We start from the raw sequence: 19,648 nt of genomic DNA on the forward strand, positions 1-19,648 counted from the left end.
GAGGGCAATTTCTCTAGAATCTCATTTACCTGGGGTAGATGACACACACGTACTTCTATCAAGTGGCATCTTAACATAAATCTAATAACTGGACACATTAAATTCTTTACCTAAAACCAGGGCTTCCCATGGCAGGACTTCACTGGACAAACGTCTCCTTTCACTAACAAAATTTTCTATTAGTAGCAATGAGACATTAAGGGTTTAACATTCTAGCTGATTACCATAGAATCTCATAACAGAAAATTCTTTCTACAACTGCATTCAGCACAGACAGAAGACTAGGAAGTAGTCTCTAAAGCAATAAGAATTATGCTGTGTATGCCTCAGCGGTGCGACTCATTGCTAGAGATTTCAAGCCTGACAATAATTACAGCACCAACCTCTTCATTGACTCCGCAGCAAAATATTTTTTAACACTAAACTTCAATGTTTATCTATGTTTACTATGTCAGCAAGTCAGACTAAACTGGAGTTTCTGTATTTGTAGATTTTTCAAACAAAGAGGACATTTAACCACCACTCTTTATCGTAAATCCATGGAGCATGATACTCTATTGCGATTTGAGAGCTCCCATCTCTTCAAGTTGAAATATAATTTACCTGTGAGCCAGTTCCTCTGTCTTCAGAGAGTCTGTACTTCACTGGATGATTTTAAAGAACAAGCAAAAATTCTACAGCAAAGACTGCTGTCATGGGGATATACCCGGTCAGCTGTTAAAAAAACATTTTAAGAGCGAGATTTGCTCAGCGAGAGTTACTTTTGTTTTGCAGGAACGTAGCATGGTTCAAGAAGAGGTTTTGACATGTGTTCTTCCATTTTCCCGTATCAGTCAACAATTTGTAAAAATTATGAAATGTCATTGGCATGTTATACAACTATATTCCATTTTTTGGGATTTTCCCATTATTTCCTATACTAGGGGTAGAACCATAGGCAAACTACTGGGAGGCCAACGATATGGGAACAGTGTAATGAAGTCCCCTGTAGGTTCCCATGTAGAATGTGGTTGCCAATGGTGTCATTTGACAATACAGGGACTGAGTTGGCATGATCCTCAAATGACAGATTTTGTCATTACTTCCCACTCTGACACCACATGTACTAGCAAAAATGTAGTGTATGTTATAATTTGTCCTTGTAATTTAGTATATGTGGATCTTAGTGGACGCCCAGTGAAAATAAGACTAACTGAACATAAATCTAGAATCACTACAAAAAATCTTCAGGCATCTTTAGTACAACATTTGTTGACATTTCAGATATAAAATGGAGGGTTATTGACCAGGTATTAGAAGGGTGGGAGGGTGGCTCTGTGGAAAAAAGATTGAACTATAGGGAGCAATGGTGGATACACCAATACATTCTTTTCTGAACTCTAATCCCCCCGTAATCTCATCACACTTAAACCTTCATTCACAGAAAATGTTATACCGAATGTTCTTTTGCTAAGGTTTTATCACCCTACCGATTTCCAGTTGTCTCTTTCCATTGTTCTTTTCCTTGACCTTTTCCCTAACGACACCTTGACTTTGTCTCGCTTAACTTCTCACAATGGAATCCATAACTGATTGTAACAAACTGCATTTCCATGATTTACAATGTATTGTAAGCCACACTGAACCCGCAAATCGGTGGGAAAATGTGGGATACAAATGCAATAAATAAATAAATAAATAAAATATTCAAACTTAACAGTGCTAACCACCCTCATAACCAAATTTAAACAACTAATTGCAACTGGAAACAATGTGCTACTCCTACAATTTGATATGTCCAGCGCGTTTGACATGGTCAGCCAACAATACTCCCAAACATCCTAGACTACTTCCGGATTGGAGGAAACGTACTAAAATGGTTTAAAGGCTTCTTAACAAGAACTTATCAGGTGATTTCAAACTCAAAAACATCAACACCATGGAAACCTGAATGTGGAGTATCACAAGGATCACCGCTCTCACCAACTCTTTTTAACTTAATGATGACACCTTTAGCCAAATTGCTATCCAACCAAGGACTCAACCCGTACATCTATGCAGACGATGTCACGATATACATCCCGTTTAAAAAAGACATAACTGAAATCACAAATTACACACAGCTTCCAAATAATGAACTCATGGGCAGACGCATTCCAACTAAAGCTAAACGCAGAAAAAACACAATGTCTCATCCTGTCCTCACAATACAACACAAACAAACCCAATACCATAAACACCTCAGTTTACACCCTTCCGGTCTCAGACAGCCTGAAAATTCTGGGAGTCACAATTGACCGAAATCTCACACTTGAAGACCATGCAAAAAATACAGCAAAGAAAATGTTCTACTCAATGTGGAAACTTAAAAGAGTCAAACCATTCTTCCCAAGGGAAGTATTCCGCAGCCTAGTACAATCAATGGTGATAAGTCATCTTGTCTACTGCAATGCCATCTATGCCGGATGCAAAGAACAAATCATTAAGAAACTTCAAACCGCACAAAACACAGCAGCCAGACTCATATTTGGGAAAGCGAAATACGAAAGGGCCAAACCCCTAAGAGGAAAGCTACACTGGCTCCCATTAAAAGAATGAATTACGTTCAAGGTTTGCACCCTGGTCCACAAAATCGTTTATGGGGAAGCCCCGACCTACATGTCAGACCTTCTAGACCTCAGCAGAAGAAAGAAGGGTGGAGAGAGCCCGATGTCAAGAGATCAGTCACCACATTCAAGGGTAAGATGCTTCAGAAAAACTCTTTATTAGGACCCAACACGGTCCGTGTTTCAGCTGTATCAGCCTTCCTCAGGGGTCTACAACATTATAAACACATAAAAAGATATATATAAGAAATGTATTAAAAAAAAACTAATCATTTATAACCATATATTTATATAATTCTATAGAATATTTGTGAAAAAACATCATAGATACAATCATAAAGGAAATTCCAGCATTTAAATTGTAATTAAAATTAAAATAAACATAAATATATTAACAAAACAATATAAATTAACAGAGAAATACATCAATAATAGATGTAATACAAGTGGATACTAATTGAATATGTTGCATCAGATGACATTAAATTATTTCATAAGACATCAAGGGAAAAGGAAAGAAAAAAGGAAAGGAAAAACCTACCAATCAATGGATGTTCTGTAATATATTGATTGATGGAGCATTTATTGATCAATTAGTGAAAATCACATGAAGCCTAAAATATGAATAGACAAAGTATAATTGTATGTATATATAAAAGTGGGATATATCACACTGAGACACCTTTAGGCAAATAAATTATGCATACATAGAGATAAAATATATTATATAAATACATATTAATAAAATAAAATCCAATTTCAAATACCAAGAAAAACATCAGGTAACTGACGTCAAGGATAATAATAAAAAGAAAAATCTCTCGATTAAAATATAATATCTCCAATAAAATATAATATATACCTGACTAGTAGTAAGACTCTCATTTACTAAATTCCAAACAAGAATAGCATATCTATTGCATCTTGCATATAAGCCATCAGGGTGGGATACACTTAAAAAATGCCAGCGAAGTAAATTTTAGTTACACCCAAACTATATATAATATACCAAAATAAATGTCTTAAAACTAATTATAATACCAAAATGAATATCATAAAACTAATTGGAATATAAAATTTGTTATTTGAAATTCAAAAATTCAAAAGTGTGCGCACACGAAGTAAATTTGCCTTAGTCAGCATTATATATCACGCGCTACTAAAAAAAGGTGCCGACCGTCCATTGAAAAAAAAGAGATAAAATGTTTCATATTCTTAAATATACCATTCCGAGTGTGAGGCCTTAAAGAATCCATCATGGCAACCAAGATTATAGAAAACTGGAGAATGTGTGCACATACGTAATAATCTTACCTTGACAAGCGCCTTGTATATCGCACTGCTAACAAATATAAACAAAATGAAAGCGAACGCCAAGACTCTATCCAAATTAAATAGCTAAAGGAAGTGACGTGAACAGTGCTGATCAAATATATTGAAAAACAGACGGATAATCAAGCCACAATGGTTTTTAAAAGTTTGAAGTAACAAAAAACAATAGAATAATTGCAAACGAACCGTTAGAAGAATAAGTAAATTGTAATAAGAATAGATTAATTAAAAAAGAACCGTTAGACAAATAAGTTAAATCGCAAAAAACAATAAGATACTTAGAAATGATAAAAAATAGATGATAATAAGGATAGATTAATTGGAAAGGAACCGTTAGACAAATGAATTAAATCACTCAAACGATTAAGTAAATCAACTTTAGATATATCGTATATAGCCAAGCATATAGCACAAACAATAGGCAGCTAAACCGAAATCTCATCACAAGACTGATTAACTTTCTTCTCATTTATGATCAAGCACTACCACTTTAAACCTTATGTCGAATAGGGTCTCTCTACAGTCAAAGACCAAATGTATGTTCAACCAACGTAACCTACATATTATACCTTAATGTATTCTTTACTATGTATGTATGCACATGGTATATATATATATATATATATATATATATATATATACCATGATTAGTTCCATATATGCTATGTACCATGTATGTTACTATGTATGTATGCACCTCAACGTAACACCATTTGATACCCGGAAATAGCAACCGCCATTACGGCAAATGTAAGCCACATTGAGCCGGTGGGAAAATGTGGGATACAAATGCTACTAATAAATAAATAAAATTATAGCAAAAGAAAATCCTTCCAAACAAATCTTATTGATTTCTTTGACTGGGTGACGAAAGAACTGGATGAAGGACATGCGCTAGATGAAATCTACTTGGATTTCAGCAAAGCCTTTGATGTGGTCCCGCACAGAAGACTCGTGAATAAACTAGGCTAGGCTGCATAGAGAGGGGTATAACCAGTAGAAGAAAGGAGGTGTTGATGCCCCTCTACAAGTCATTGGTGAGGCCCCACTTGGAGTATTATGTTCAGTTTTGGAGGCCCTATCTTGCTAAAGATGTAAAAAGACTGGAAGCAGTGCAAAGAAAAGCTACAAAAATGGTATGGGATTTGCATTGCAAACCGTATGAGGAGAGACTTGCTGACCTGAACATGTATACCTTGGAGGAAAGGAGAAACAGGGGTGACATGATACAGACATTCAAATATTTGAAAGGTATTAATGCGCAAACAAACATTTTCCGTAGACGGGAAGATAGTAGAACTAGAGGTCATGAATTGAGTTTGAAGGGGGGACAGACTCAAGGGTAATGTCAGGAAGTATTTTTTCACAGAAAGGGTGGTAGATCCATGGAGTGCCCTCCTGCGGGAGGTTGTGGAGATGAAAAATTCAAACGTGTGGCTTAAACACAAAGGAATCCTGTTTAGAAGGAATGGGTCTTGTTGTGAATTGAGGGGTCCCGAGCCCCCCAAGAAGGCTAGAGTGACCTTAAATCTGACTCCATCTCTAAATAGCACTAGTACTGGGGTAATCAAGGAGTTGTGAAGTTCTAAAAGGAATTGCCACTAAGGGAGACGTTAGGTCTAAGGAAAAGATACCAGCCTTATGACAAACTGGATTTAGATTACAAGTTATACAATGCAGAGAAAGATAGCCTGATACAGCAAAAGCATTTATACTTATAGCCTTTCATCATTAAGTGAAGCCCACAAATCATCATTTGGAATGAGGAGTTTATTTGCCAAGGTATAAGTCAAATCAGTGATTGACAACAGGCACATACAATCAATTAATTATAGGAATATAATAATCCAGCTGCAAACAGGTGTTAATTAGTTCCTAATCTTTTATAATTTCTCTTACCAATTAGAGGTTTTACAAGTGAAAGCAATTAGGTAATTTGTCAATTCTGCTGGACACATTGGTTTCCCTTGGAGAGAGAGAGTGCCAACCCTTCTCTCTCTAACTTAAACCAGGAAATACCCTGATTTTTATAGGTGCCCTCAGGATATGGATAATATGACAGTAAATATACCTGATTGGATCTATGCTAATGTCATGGTTGTCACTGATTGGCTCATGCTAATGAGTAGCTTCTATCTTGCTAACATGGTTTTGTCTTTAGCTCGCTTGACCACAAATCTTAAGCAAGACCCTGCATCCAGCTACACCTTTCCTTTCTCACACCATGGCTGACCACAATCCTGCTCACAGGAAAGTCTCATTTCTCAACTTGTTTTTCTAACTTACATTAGAGAAAATCCCACTTTGCAACAGATACGGCTTCCATTTTGTGCTGAAATCCTCCATTTCGTTTCCATATCTATTGACCTAATTTTTCCTAATTTAGCTTATTTAGGCCTCAATCCGGGCTACAAACTAGGCCATACTTTTCCAGTAAGCTCCCAGTTATGTCAGCCATCAGATTTCTGACTCAGCCAAGGTCTGTAATAGCCTGAGCTCTATGACTGGGCCCTCCACCATTCCAGTGGGGGGTCTCTGGCTGTACCATAATTATACAGTCTACAGAATCTTAGTGGAGATTGGGTGGCAACGCCGGTAGTTGGGAAGCAAAACCGGTGCTGGGCAGACTTCTACAGTCTATGCCCTGATTGTAACTGAATAGATATGGGAAGTTCAAGAACAGTGCTGGGCAGACTTTTACGGTCTGTGCCCTGAGAGAGGCAGGGACAAATCAAACTTAGGTATACATATAAAGTATCAATACACAAACAGGGAACGCCTCTATGTCAAAAAGTCACAACAGACAAAAGTAGAGGCTGAACAAGGACGAATCCAACACTGGAGATGTAGTCCAACAATCCTTTATTAATGTAAATTTGAAGGGTCTCCAGTGTTGGATTCATCCTTGTTCAGTCACTGTTTTTGTGTATTGATACATATAAAGTAGAGGCTGAACAAGGACGAATCCAACACTGGAGATATAGTCCAACAATCCTTTATTAATGTAGATTTGAAGGGTCTCCAGTGTTGGATTCATCCTTGTTCAGTCTCTGTTTTTGTGTATTGATACATATAAAGTATCACATACCATGTAAAATGAGTTTATCTTGTTGGGCAGACTGGATGGACTGTACAGGTCTTTATCTGGTGTAATTTACTATGTTAATACAGTAACCCCTCGTGGTTTAAATTTAGCAATTGAATGGAGTTCTTTATTTTAGCCTGGGGTTGTGACCTGGTGGGAGGGGTTAAGCATAGTGACGTCAGTATACAGCATACCAGATTTAAAACTCCGCCACCATTTTCACGTTATGAAGCTTTAACAGGAGTATGCAAAACAGCATAGTATGCTCTTTGCCACATGCTGTTCAGTGTGCACTCACGGATAGCAAATGTGTATCATCCTTAAAGCAGCTGTTAAACTTGTTCTGTTTAGGCTAAAGTGAAACTGTTTTGCTGCCTTTGGAAATCCCCTATGATAAACGACCCAAAATGAAACAGCCAGTAAGTACTGTAGCATGAGATGTTAACTTGCTTATTTAAGTTTTTACTAGTACAAGAACGAACAATATAGGATATTTTCTGTTGAACTGTCCCACATTTTTAAATGTCCTCCATTGTCAGAGCTAAGTGGCAAACATTGCAATGACTTTATCTCTCTGTTTTACTTTTGCTTTTTAAGATAGCTGTACCCTGTTTCAGTTGTGTAAATATTTTATTATCATATTTTGTAGGCGGATTCATCTGAGAAAATGAGACTGTATGGACTTTGTCACACATATAGCCATCCTGTGCTTATTACCAGAGTCAGAGCTTGTTCCCTATTGGCTATGCAAAAACCTTTACCAGTTCCTAAATGGAAACTTATCCGGCCAAAAAAAGAAGTTGCTGTAACCTCTGAAATCAAAGGTATGTATGTACATATTTGAGAGTACCTCACATCTCTTTACTCTGAACCAGGGTTGCTTCAAACTGTTCTATGCCATAAACTTGATTAATCAAGGTAGTTTGCTTACTTATGCAAAGGCAAGACAAAATTCAGAGATTTCAAAACCAACCCCATAATTAAAAAAAATTGAGAACTGATGCCAGCATAAAGCAGGAATTAATTTATTCAGATTGGTGGGCTGACAAAAATATTTAAATACTGCAAATGTACTTAGGTGAATAGATCCTTTTGGATGGATCTGTAGGTGGTGTGTAGGAATAAATGGAATGATTATAGCAGTTCCTCCATCTGCATACTCCAAGTATCTTTTTGGGCTGTACTGACTGTCTTTTTTCAAACTTTTGACAGCCTTCTGAACGTTTTACTACCCTTCTATTTGACAAAACCACAAAATCTGTGGCTGCTTTTTCTGAGACAAAATTAATTTGGGATCAATCAAATCCATTATTAACTGTAAAATACACACTGTACAGTAATATTAAGTTTCTCTTCCTCCCACCCAGAACCTGCAGTGCAAAAGCCTGAACAGCATGTTGAGATTTGTAGTCCATTTCTGAATGTGAGACGACCTCGTAGTTCTGTACGCTCAGAAGTGTAAGTACCTTAAATTTGTTTTATCTTTTAAAGGATTAATTATACAAATGATTTTTATTTTGTTAATTTGCTTGTATAAAAAGAAAGCACAGATAATATCCACAGCAATAATTAAAGTACCATTATTCCAGAAGATTTTTTTTTTATTGTTGGTGCAAACCCTGTAGGTTAAAATTATCCATGGTATTTGTATCTAATTGGTGTTGAAATATGCTGTCACTCGCTTTCAGTGAAATACAGGCCAAGGGCTCAGGCTAAGAGCTAGGCCTCTAAGAATCAAAGATCACCTCTGACACAGATACATTTCACTGCAGCAAATGCTGAAATGAGGTCATTGAGAACAGTCAGAGGGAGGGGGAATCTGCTCTGTAAATAACAGCTGGATTGGCGCTAGCAAGAAAGTCACAAGTGAGGATGTTTTGGCTAGTGGAAGATAGCAGTAGGTTAGATGCAAGTAGGGCACAACCAGGGGGGCTGAAGAGAACGTAATGCCATGTGAAGTCATTAATTAACAGATGTTGCCATCAACATCATTTGTTGATACTTGGAGCTTGGAAACATGTGAAGTCATTGTTATCAACCGATAATGGCCAAAGACTGCTGGTGAGAAAGTTGGGGTCCATAGGAATGAATGGTACAAGAAAGGTATAAAAATGCAGTCTGCTAGGGTATCCGAGCAGAAGGCAGAAGAGAGAAGACAGACTGCACCTGCTGTGTGTCGCGAAGCGCTGTTCCACCATGTTCCAGATATGAATGCCTAATTGCCTCTACTGCCTTTGGTGAGATGCTAATAAACTATCTTCTTGTATCCCAGTGTGTCCTTCTGATTATGGAGCTTTTTAGTACTCAGACTGTGTAAAACGGTCTGAGAAGATACGAGGTCAGAGTAATTAATCATGTAGTGGGAACATGCAATTATTTACATTGGGCAGTTTGATTATTACCAGCTATATATATTTGGAAGCTTCAAGGGACCTTGGCAGTGGCTTCCCTATTAATTCTTTCTAAGAATTAGGCATTGCGGAAATCATAAACACGAACCACTACACCCTAAGACAGGTCATCGAAACGGCGGCCATCGTTGGTCGTGGTCTGTGTGTTGAATTGATCCATATGCTGAATTGATCCGTATGCTGGAACATCAGATAAAGCTAAGTAACATCTGATGTTTAATTTGATATGCTAAAGTGATATATAGAAAGATAAGTAATAATAAAAAATCTAAAAAATGAGACAATAAAAGAATAAAAGAACATAAGACTATATTTTGTAAAACCAGAGAGAGGTTTTTTCGGCCGATGATGAAGAAGCCCAGCCCCCGAGGTCTATAGACTTGCTGGGGGCTACTCGAGGCCTTTTCCTCTGTTTTTGAGTCAGACATTTTTGATACATATTATTCAAAATCTCCTAAATTTTCTAGATTTCCCTATTAATAACTACATATGTAAGTGATGTTATTTTACACCACTTACACATGTGGCACTATGCATGTTGTTTATGTGCTGGTTTGTCAGCACTACATATGCATTTTAAGTTGTTTCATGGAAATGTTTCTAACATAATGTGAAGGGACTGAAGGGCAGATGCACAAAAGACCCTCTAAAGAACCACTCGCTATTTCCACCTCGGTAAAAATTACTGACGTGGAAATAGCGATTGATGCCCAAAGAAATTGTGCAGATGAGCTGCACAGACTTTTACCGTGCAGCTCAGTAGGAAAGGCTACCAGGGCATGCAAAGGGCATCCACCCGCAAAGCTGTGCATGCCCAGAACAGCCATTTGCAGCGTTTCACGGCTTTCTTACATGCATACAAGCTGTGTGTATGAAAGCTGTGGAAGGGGAGAAGGGATGGTACTGATGACCAGGCTCTTGCTGGACTTCAGGCTGTTGCCATTCATGCACGTGTCCCCTTAGGTGCAGTTGACCTGGGTGAGCGCCAGGATATCAATGCTGCTGGCAACGATCGTAGGGGGCTGCTGCTACTACCAGCCCCAGCTCTGCTGGCACACATCTGCTCCCACAGCCGGGATCACAGCAGCAGCAACCGCCGGCGACCTGTGTCCTGGGCTGCCACTTCCTGGGTGCTTTTTGTCTCCCTAGTCCGGCCCACAGTCCTGTTCCCTGTAGCCATTGGTGGCTTATATCACCTGAGACAATCCCTTACTGGCAGCTGGAGGAGCCGATCACGCTGCTGCCAGATGAGCTGCAGCCCCTGGACTTGGAAGAGAAAGGATACTGCAGTGGTGGCGACGAGCGAGCTAGTGAACCATAGAAGTTGAACCACAGAAATGGCAAGAGAATTACGGCTGCTCCAGACCTCCCATTAAATTTTGCTTGCTAAAGGTAGGCAGTTCTTGCTGTGCATGGCTCGGAAACGGCTGTGCATCCCTTGGAATGCCAAACAGCTCATTTAAATATATTAGCATAGGATTCCCGTTGTCTGCTGCCCTACATGGTAAAAAGCCCACAGAGCCCCTTTGTGCATCTCCCGCTGAATAACGTGCTCACTAAACTGGCTGTAACCGGTTAAAAAAGCACATTGCTGGCCCGATAGGTTTTGTGCATCGGACCCTGAATTGTGTTTTCAAGCCCTGCAGGTAACAGTACCCTCTAGAGGACATTTTATATAAGCACCTAGATGGCTACCAGGAGGGAGTGCAATTTCTATGAGGAGGAGGATTCTCCTTCTGGTAAGGCTAATGCCAGCTACTTTGTTTAGGAAGGGATAAAGTCATTTCTTACATGAAGCATCCAGTAAGGATTGGGAGAGGTACCAGGAGATCCTGGAAAGGTAGGTCTTATTCATTATTATGAATATTTTATCAGTTCACTCTGATACTGCTGTAAACTATGAAGGTACAGGCCTTGCCCTACCAACCTTATGTCCTACTGTGTAGGAATATTTGCCCAAAAGTGGTTGTGCTACCAGCCTGTCCCATTTGTTTGTTTTTATTTTTTAAATTCTGATCACTAAGAGGTCCTTTTACCAAGACACATTATAAAGTGGCTGGTGCTGCGATTAGCTAATGGGTTTGCCTTGTGCTCCAACTACTTTCTAGCATGGCTGAAAAATGACTGTAGTTGGAATTTTTTTTAATGGCCTCATGCTAATTTCCCCATTAGCGAATGGCCATTACCGCCAGGAGCCCTTTTCACCACCTATTTAGGAAGTAGTAGGGGATCCTTCACTACTTCTGCACTAATCGGGTAACGTACTCTTGACCCCCATGCATGCCCCCTGCAGCAAAAAATGTAAAATATTTTTTACCGTGAGAGTAGCCCAAGCTGATGGCCAGACTACTGCAGGATGCATGGTAGGCCGCGTTAGGCCTACCGTGCCTTAGTAAAAGGACCCCTAAATGTATAATCATATCGATATGAAAATAATATATATTAACTCCAGTCCATGATATCGTGGGAAGAGAGATCAAGTAGAAACTCAGTTGAAAACAGAGATAAAATAAATTACCAAATGCATGTCAAGGCAAAGAAACAGCATAGATATCTTCAATCAATATAAATTTGCGATACACAAGTCTCAGCATTAACCAGAGAGCTAGAGACTGGAAAAGGCAGACAATTATGATAGCTCATAAAAACATATTTTACAGACTTCCATTTGACTATACATTTACAAGGATACTTTAGGAAAAATAATGCGCCTATCTGCACCTTTCCTTTTGGGTCTCCTTAGGCAGTTCAGGAAACATTATGACCCGACACCCCAAAAAAGGTGCATTTCTTTTCTTAAAAAAGTGAAAGCTACATACCTGTAGAAGGTTCTCACTGATGGGTGACGTTGATGGCAGCCCCAGGACCGGAATTCTCCCTAGCAACAGAGTTTGCTAGCCTCGCGCTCCCGTGCGTATCACGCATGCGCGACCGTCTTCCCGCCCGAACGCGAGCGTGCTCCTCAGTCAAGTAAAAAGCAAAGAAAGGGAAGACACAACTCGTAAGGGGAGGAGGGTGGGATTGTGAGAACAATCAGCCTGCTGTCCTTGGAGAATACCTTCTACAGGTATGTAGCTTTCGCTTTCTCCGAGGACAAGCAGGCTGCTTGTTCTCACTGATGGGGTATCCCTAGCCCCCAGGCTCACTCAAAACAACAAACATTGGTCAATTGGGCCTCGCAACGGCGAGGACATAACTGAGATTGACCTAACTTATCCAACTAACTGAGAGTGCAGCCTGGGAACAGAACAAAAAATGGGCCTAGGGGGGAAGAGTTGGAGTCTAAACCCCAAACAGATTCTGCAGCACCGACTGCCCAAACCGACTGTCGCGTCGGGTATCCTGCTGTAGGCAGTAATGAGATGTGAATGTGTGGACAGATGACCACGTTGCAACTTTGCATATCTCCTCAATAGTGGCTGACTTCAAGTGGGCCACTGACGCAGCCATGGCTCGAACATTATGAGCCGTGACATGACCCTCAAGAGTCAGCCCAGCCTGGACATAAGTGAAGGAAATGCAATCTGCTAGCCAATTGGATATGGTGCGTTTCCCTACAGCCAGTCCCCTCTTGTTGGGATCAAAAGAAACAAACATTTGGGCGGACTGTCTGTGGGGCTGCGACCGCTCCAGATAGAAGGCCAATGCTCTCTTGCAGTCCAGTGTATGCAGTTGACGTTCAGCAGGGCGGGTATGAGGACGGGGAAAGAATGTTGGCAAGACAATTGACTGGTTCAGATGGAACTCCGACACCACCTTCAGCAAGAACTTAGGGTGAGTGCGGAGGACTACTCTGTTATGATGAAACTTGGTATAAGGAGCATGAGCTACTAAGGCTTGAAGCTCACTGACTCTGCGAGCTGAAGTAACTGCCACCAAGAAAATTACCTTCCAGGTCAAGTACTTCAGATGACAGGAATCCAGTGGCTCAAAAGGAGGTTTCATCAGCTGGGTGAGAACGACATTGAGATCCCATGACACTGTAGGAGGTTTGATGGGGGGCTTTGAGAAAAGCAAACCTCTCATGAAACGAACAACTAAAGGCTGTCCTGAGATCGGCTTACCTTCCACACGGTAATGGTATGCACTAATCGTACTAAGATGAACCCTTACAGAGTTGGTCTTGAGACCAGACTCAGACAAGTGTAGAAGGTACTCAAGCAGGGTCTGTGTAGGACAAGAACAAGGAGCTAGAGCCTTGCTGTCACACCAAACAGTAAACCTCCACCATTAAAAGAAGTAATTCTTCTTAGTGGAATCTTTTCTGGAAGCAAGTAAGATTCGGGAGACACCCTCTGAAAGACCCAAGGAGGCAAAGTCTACGCTCTCAACATCCAGGCCGTGAGAACCAGGGACTGGAGGTTGGGATGCAGAAGCGCCCCCTCGTTCTGAGTGATGAGGGTTGGAAAACACTCCAATCTCCACGGTTCTTCGGAGGAACCAAATCTGACGGGGCCAGATAGGCGCAATCAAAATCATGGCTCTGGAATCTTGCTTGAGTTTCAGTAAAGTCTTCCCCACCAAAGGTATGGGAGGATACGCATACAGGAGGCCCTCCCCCCAATGAAGGAGGAAGGCATCCGACGCTAGTCTGCCATGGGCCTGAAGCCTGGAACAGAATTGAGGGACTTTGTGATTGATCTGAGTGGCAAAAAGATCCCCTAAGGGGGTGCCCCACGCTTGGAAGATCTTGCATACCACTCTCGAGTTGAGAGACCACTCGTGAGGTTGCATTATCCTGCTCAACCTGTCGGCCAGACTGTTGTTTACGCCTGCCAGGTACGTAGCTTGGAGAAACATGCCATGACGGCGAGCCCAAAGCCACATTCTGACGACTTCCTGACACAGAGGGTGAGATCCTGTGCCCCCCTGCTTGTTGATGTAATACATATTAATACTCAATATGGAGCTTGCTCACACTTTTCACCAAAATATCATCAAAAAGCAAGACGATTTCCCTCTATTTTCTTATTACAGAGAAAAAGGCTTCAGACGCTCAGTGAGCCGATCTTTTAAATTTATGGGCTCACTGACTCGTTTGGCGGCTTTAATCTCTCTGCAAGCTTAGCCTACCACGAGCATCCTCATTAGCCAAAAAACCTCTGCGTACTTTTTTAACTTTTTAACTTTTTAATCCTTAATAGTGTCGCTTTATTTCAATCAACTTAAAAGGTACACTTATCTTCTGCTGCTTTCTCATACAGGACTCCCGGCATGCCCTACAGCGAGCTCCCGTTTCGCCAACAGCTTCTTAAGGAGCAGTACCATTTATCTCTAAGGATATATAACAAGCAGATTATTATAATCCCAAAGAGGGTAGAGGAAATCATTTACCAACTGCTAGGAGACTTACTTGAGATCTTCCTGTACTGAAAAGATGCAGCGTTCTATCTTTCTAAAATGGCGGACGCTATTTATCATGACGCCATCAATGTCTGTCCAATCATATGCTCTTTGCTATTTAAAGAGCTAAGTTATCAATTAGGCTGGAGAAAACTGGGAAAACTAGAAAAAAACTTTCCAGTCTACTCTTGTATTGAGCCCCATGGGACTCAAAGTTTGCAATCTATGTATCCATCTTTGTTCTTTGCGGATAAGTGACTTGTCCCTATCTCCGCCTCGGCTAGACATAGGGACATGATCTATCGCTATGCATTTATAGTCCTCAAATTTATGGGTAATCACCCTAGAAACACAAAAGAGAGCCTTCCGTTCTCTCAATTACTCAGGTATAGAGGAATCTGCAATGATAAGAAGGAATTTAAATGTAGAGCTAAAGAAGTAGTTCAAAAATTTGAAGAACGAGGATACCCTAAAAATGTTCTTAAACGTGCATATACTAGAGCAAAAAACAATCATAGGGAACAATTGTTAATTCCAAAACATAAAAATTTTCAAGTAAATGAAGTAGAACTGCAAACTTGTGTGTTGAGGTATTCGCAAGGCACTCAGGCGGTTACCAAAGTGATTAGACAACATTGGAGATTGATCCAAGCTCATCCAGTGTTTTTAAATCATAAATTACAAATAGCCTATAGCCGTGATAGGAACTTGAAAGAACTTTTGCAAGAACATGGAAAACCAGTAGAGAGGAACAAAGGTCATACCTATTGTGGGAATTGTAGTTTTTGTCCGAACATCCTAACCACTCATCGATTTATGAATCCTATTGACAACAAACGTCATGAATTAAAGTTTAATACAACTTGTGAATCCACTTATGTTGTGTATATTATGATGTGCACCTGTCCTAAATTGTATGTAGGAAAAACTACTCGCCAACTTAATTTAAAGGTGTCACGTATGGAAGCCCCTTTAGTTAGACACAGTATAGATAAGACCCATAAATTTGAGGACTATAAATGCATAGCAATAGATCATGTCCCTATGTCTAGCCGAGGCGGAGATAGGGAGAAGTCACTTATCCGCAAAGAACAAAGATGGATACATAGATTGCAAACTTTGAGTCCCATGGGGCTCAATACAAGAGTAGACTGGAAAGTTTTTTTCTAGTTTTCCCAGTTTTCTCCAGCCTAATTGATAATTTAGCTCTTTAAATAGCAAAGAGCATATGATTGGACAGACGTTGATGGCATCATGATAAATAGTGTCCGCCATTTTAGAAAGATAGGACGCTGCATCTTTTCAGTACAGGAAGATCTCAAGTACAGTAAGTCTCCTAGCAGTTGGTAAATGATTTCCTCTACCCTCTTTGGGATTATAATAATCTGCTTGTTATATATCCTTAGAGATAAACGGTACTGCTCCTTAAGAAGCTGTTGGCGAAACGGGAGCTCGCTGTAGGGCGTGCCGGGAGTCCTGTATGAGAAAGCAGCAGAAGATAAGTGTACCTTTTAAGTTGATTGAAATAAAGCGACACTATTAAGGATTAAAAAGTTAAAAAGTTAAAAAAGTACGCAGAGGTTTTTTGGCTAATGAGGATGCTCGTGGTAGGCTAAGCTTGCAGAGAGATTGAAGCCGCCAAACGAGTCAGTGAGCCCATAAATTTAAAAGATCGGCTCACTGAGCGTCTGAAGCCTTTTCCTCTGCAATAAGAAAATAGAGGGAAATTGTCTTGCTTTTTGATGATATTTTGATGTAATACATAGCAACCTGGTTGTCCGTCTGAATTTGGATAACTTGATAGGACAGCCGATCCTGGAAAGCCTTTAGAGCGTTCCAGACCGCTCGTAACTCCAGAAGATTGATCTGAAATCGTCTTTCCTGGAGGGACCAAAATCCTTGGGTGTGAAGTCCATCGACATGAGCTCCCCACCCTAGGAGAGATGCATCCATAGTCAGCACTTTTTGTGGCTGAAGAATTTGAAAAGAACGTCCCAGTGTCAAATTGGATCGAATTGTCCAACAATGTAGGGATTCGTGAAAACTCGTGGACAGATGGATGACGTCTTCTAGATTCCTGGCAGCTTGGTACCATTGGGAAGCTAGGGTCCATTGAGCTGATCTCATGTGAAGACGAGCCATGGGAGTCACATGAACTGTGGAAGCCATGTGGCCGAGCAATCTCAACATTTGCCGAGCTGTGATCTGCTGAGACGCCTGCACCTGAGAGACGAGAGCCAGGAGATTGTCGGCTCTCAGCTCGGGAAGGTAGGCACAAGCTGTCTGAGAGTCCAGCAGAGCTCCTATGAATTCTAGTTTCTGTACTTAAGTAGAGGAGTGTGGTAGCCGTGTTAGTCCACTCTTAAGGTTATCAATAGAAATCAAACAAAATAAAACATGGAAAAGAAAATAAGATGATACCTTTTTTATTGGACATAACTTGATACATTTCTTGATTAGCTTTCGAAGGTTGCCCTTCTTTGTCAGATCGGAAATAAGCAAATGTGCTAGCTGACAGTGTATATAAGTGAAAACATTCAAGCATTACTATGACTGTCTGACAGGGTGTGAGGATGGGGGTGGGTAGTGTTGGAATGTAATTGTATTTTACATGCATTGCCTGTCACCTATTATTTCTCTGTGATTACTCTGTGACCTCTGATGTGAATTACTTAGAGAGGTCACATAGCTATGCAACTTCCTGTGGGGGTTACATGCAGCACATGGAGCACATGGAGCTCATGATCTCTCCTAACCTGAGAGGATCTATGGTGGTGTGAGCATCCATTACCATCTAAGCACATGGAAGGAGCTGATAATACAAATGTATAGTAATATGTATATAAAAGCCTGTCTGATTATAATCTAACTACAAACTGTGAGTAAACAGATGTTTTGTTACTTCAACTTTAAAGTGACTCAGCAGTGAATTATTCAGGGGTGAATGAGAGAGAGATGAAGAAAGAAATTAACATTTCTAAAGCTGAAGCTGTGTGTACTAAAATCTGCTAATTATTTACTACAAATAATCCAACAAAAGGGTTATGGGCCCAGGGGCCAGGAATTGAAAAAGAAGAGAAATATTACCAGGCAGAAAAAAAGGCCACATTTTTCTCTTAAGTTTTAAAGGAAAGATTCAGTCAGTCTCTCTCTCCCCCCACACAGCAGACAGAAGGCTAAGAAAATGGCTGAGGGAAGAAATTCACCATTGTTCTATTCTCTCAAGGTGCCTAAATTAACTGAGTTTAATTATCGGCAGTGGGAACTAAGATTCATATGTCTCCTTCGAGCAAAAGGATTAGATATGTGCTTAGACCAAGACAGAACAGCTGAAAATATGGCTGAATGGGACAATGCAAACTATTATGTGAAGTGCATGCTTTTGGAAGCTCTCTCAGAGAAACAAGCCATATTAGTGGAGGGAAAAGATACACCAAAGGACATTTTATATAAACTGAGAACTATGTATGCAACTACATATGCAAAGCAGCAACCAATTTGGCTGGCAGAGTTGAATGAAACCAAATTAAGGGATAAAAGTAAATGTAATGATCACATTATGTATCTTATGTCTTCATTTCAAAAGCTAGAACTTTCTGGAATTCCCATGTGTGATGCATTGAAAAGAGCATTTCTTTTTACCTCACTATCAAAGAAGTTTGATGTTTTTAGGTCTGTAAATGAGGCCATTGAAGGGCAATCTTTTGAACAGGCAACATCAAAACTAAGGCAGGAATGCATAATAAATGATTCTGAGGAGATGTGTTCTCAAAGTCAGTCAGAGAGAAATGAAACAAATTTCTTGGCAAAGAACAGAGGAAGGCGGAGCTATGGGAAAACTCCACCCAAGGGCAAGCTGATTTGCTACTCATGTGGAAAGGAGGGACATGTATCTAAATGGTGTAAGGAAACACAAAACACTCCCTCTAGCTCACCTAAGCCAATGGAACTAAAGAATTTTCAAACCAGGAAATGTATGAAGGACAAAGATAAACACAAGGGCTTTCTAATGGCAGAAAAATCTTTGACTATGGTAAATAATAATTCAAATGAAAGTACTTGGATTTTGGATTCAGGGAGCACATGCCATTTAACCAATTGTAAGAATTTCTTTCAGGAAATGTGTCCAGAGGAAGGTATTCTTAAAACTGCAAACGCAGGGACTGCTAAGATCCAAGCAAAAGGTATTGGATTCTTAAAATGCAAAGTGTCTAATGAAGTTAAAGAAATTCCTGTAAGTGATGTCTTGTATATTCCCCAAGCAGTTTGCAATATGCTTAGTGTATCTACATTAGATAAGAAGGGATTTGTGATTCATTTTGAAAACAGTAAGTGCACAATCTCTAAAAATGATGAAGTGTATGCTGAAGCTTTTATGCATAATGATGTTTATAAACTGAGCATTTCAGGTGAAGCCTCACATATGGCGCAAGTAAGGAAGAATGATGGTAAATGTAGTCTGGAAATCTGGCACCGCCGCCTGGGACATCGTGATTCTAAGGTGATCCAGGATCTTTACAGTAAGCAACTGGCCACCGGCATTCAGATAAGTGCAGATGCTGGTAATATGGAGAAATGCATAGACTGTGTTACTCAAAAAGGTGTGAGACCCTCATTTCCTGCATACACAGGAAATAGGAGTAATAAAGTGCTGGACTTAATACACAGTGACTTATGTGGACCGTTTAATATCCCATCATTGGGAAATAACAGATTTGTGCTAATATTCTTGGATGATTTCTCTAGATATTGTGTGGCCTATTTGCTGAAAGAGAAAAGTCAAGTCACAGACATGCTGAAGAAATACGTAGCCATGGTGAGCAATAAATTTGAAAGAAAACCAAAGGTTCTTCAGACTGACAATGGTGGTGAGTTCACTTCACAAAGCATGC

At 40.1% G+C, this 19,648-nt stretch overlaps 1 protein-coding gene across 1 annotated transcript in view; it reads left to right on the forward strand.

Moving 5' to 3' along the window:
- The window catches only part of ADGB (androglobin), a 738,031-nt gene that overhangs the window by 263,737 nt on the left and 454,646 nt on the right, over positions 1-19,648 (forward strand). Inside the window, exons 11-12 of the mRNA XM_030198035.1 lie at positions 7,652-7,826; positions 8,370-8,460. Of these exons, the coding sequence (XP_030053895.1) occupies positions 7,652-7,826; positions 8,370-8,460 (266 nt within the window). The remainder of the gene's footprint in view (positions 1-7,651; positions 7,827-8,369; positions 8,461-19,648) is intronic.

Source organism: Microcaecilia unicolor, chromosome 3 (assembly GCF_901765095.1).
Source record: "Microcaecilia unicolor chromosome 3, aMicUni1.1, whole genome shotgun sequence".
In the NCBI taxonomy this organism is placed as follows: Eukaryota; Metazoa; Chordata; class Amphibia; order Gymnophiona; family Siphonopidae; genus Microcaecilia; species Microcaecilia unicolor.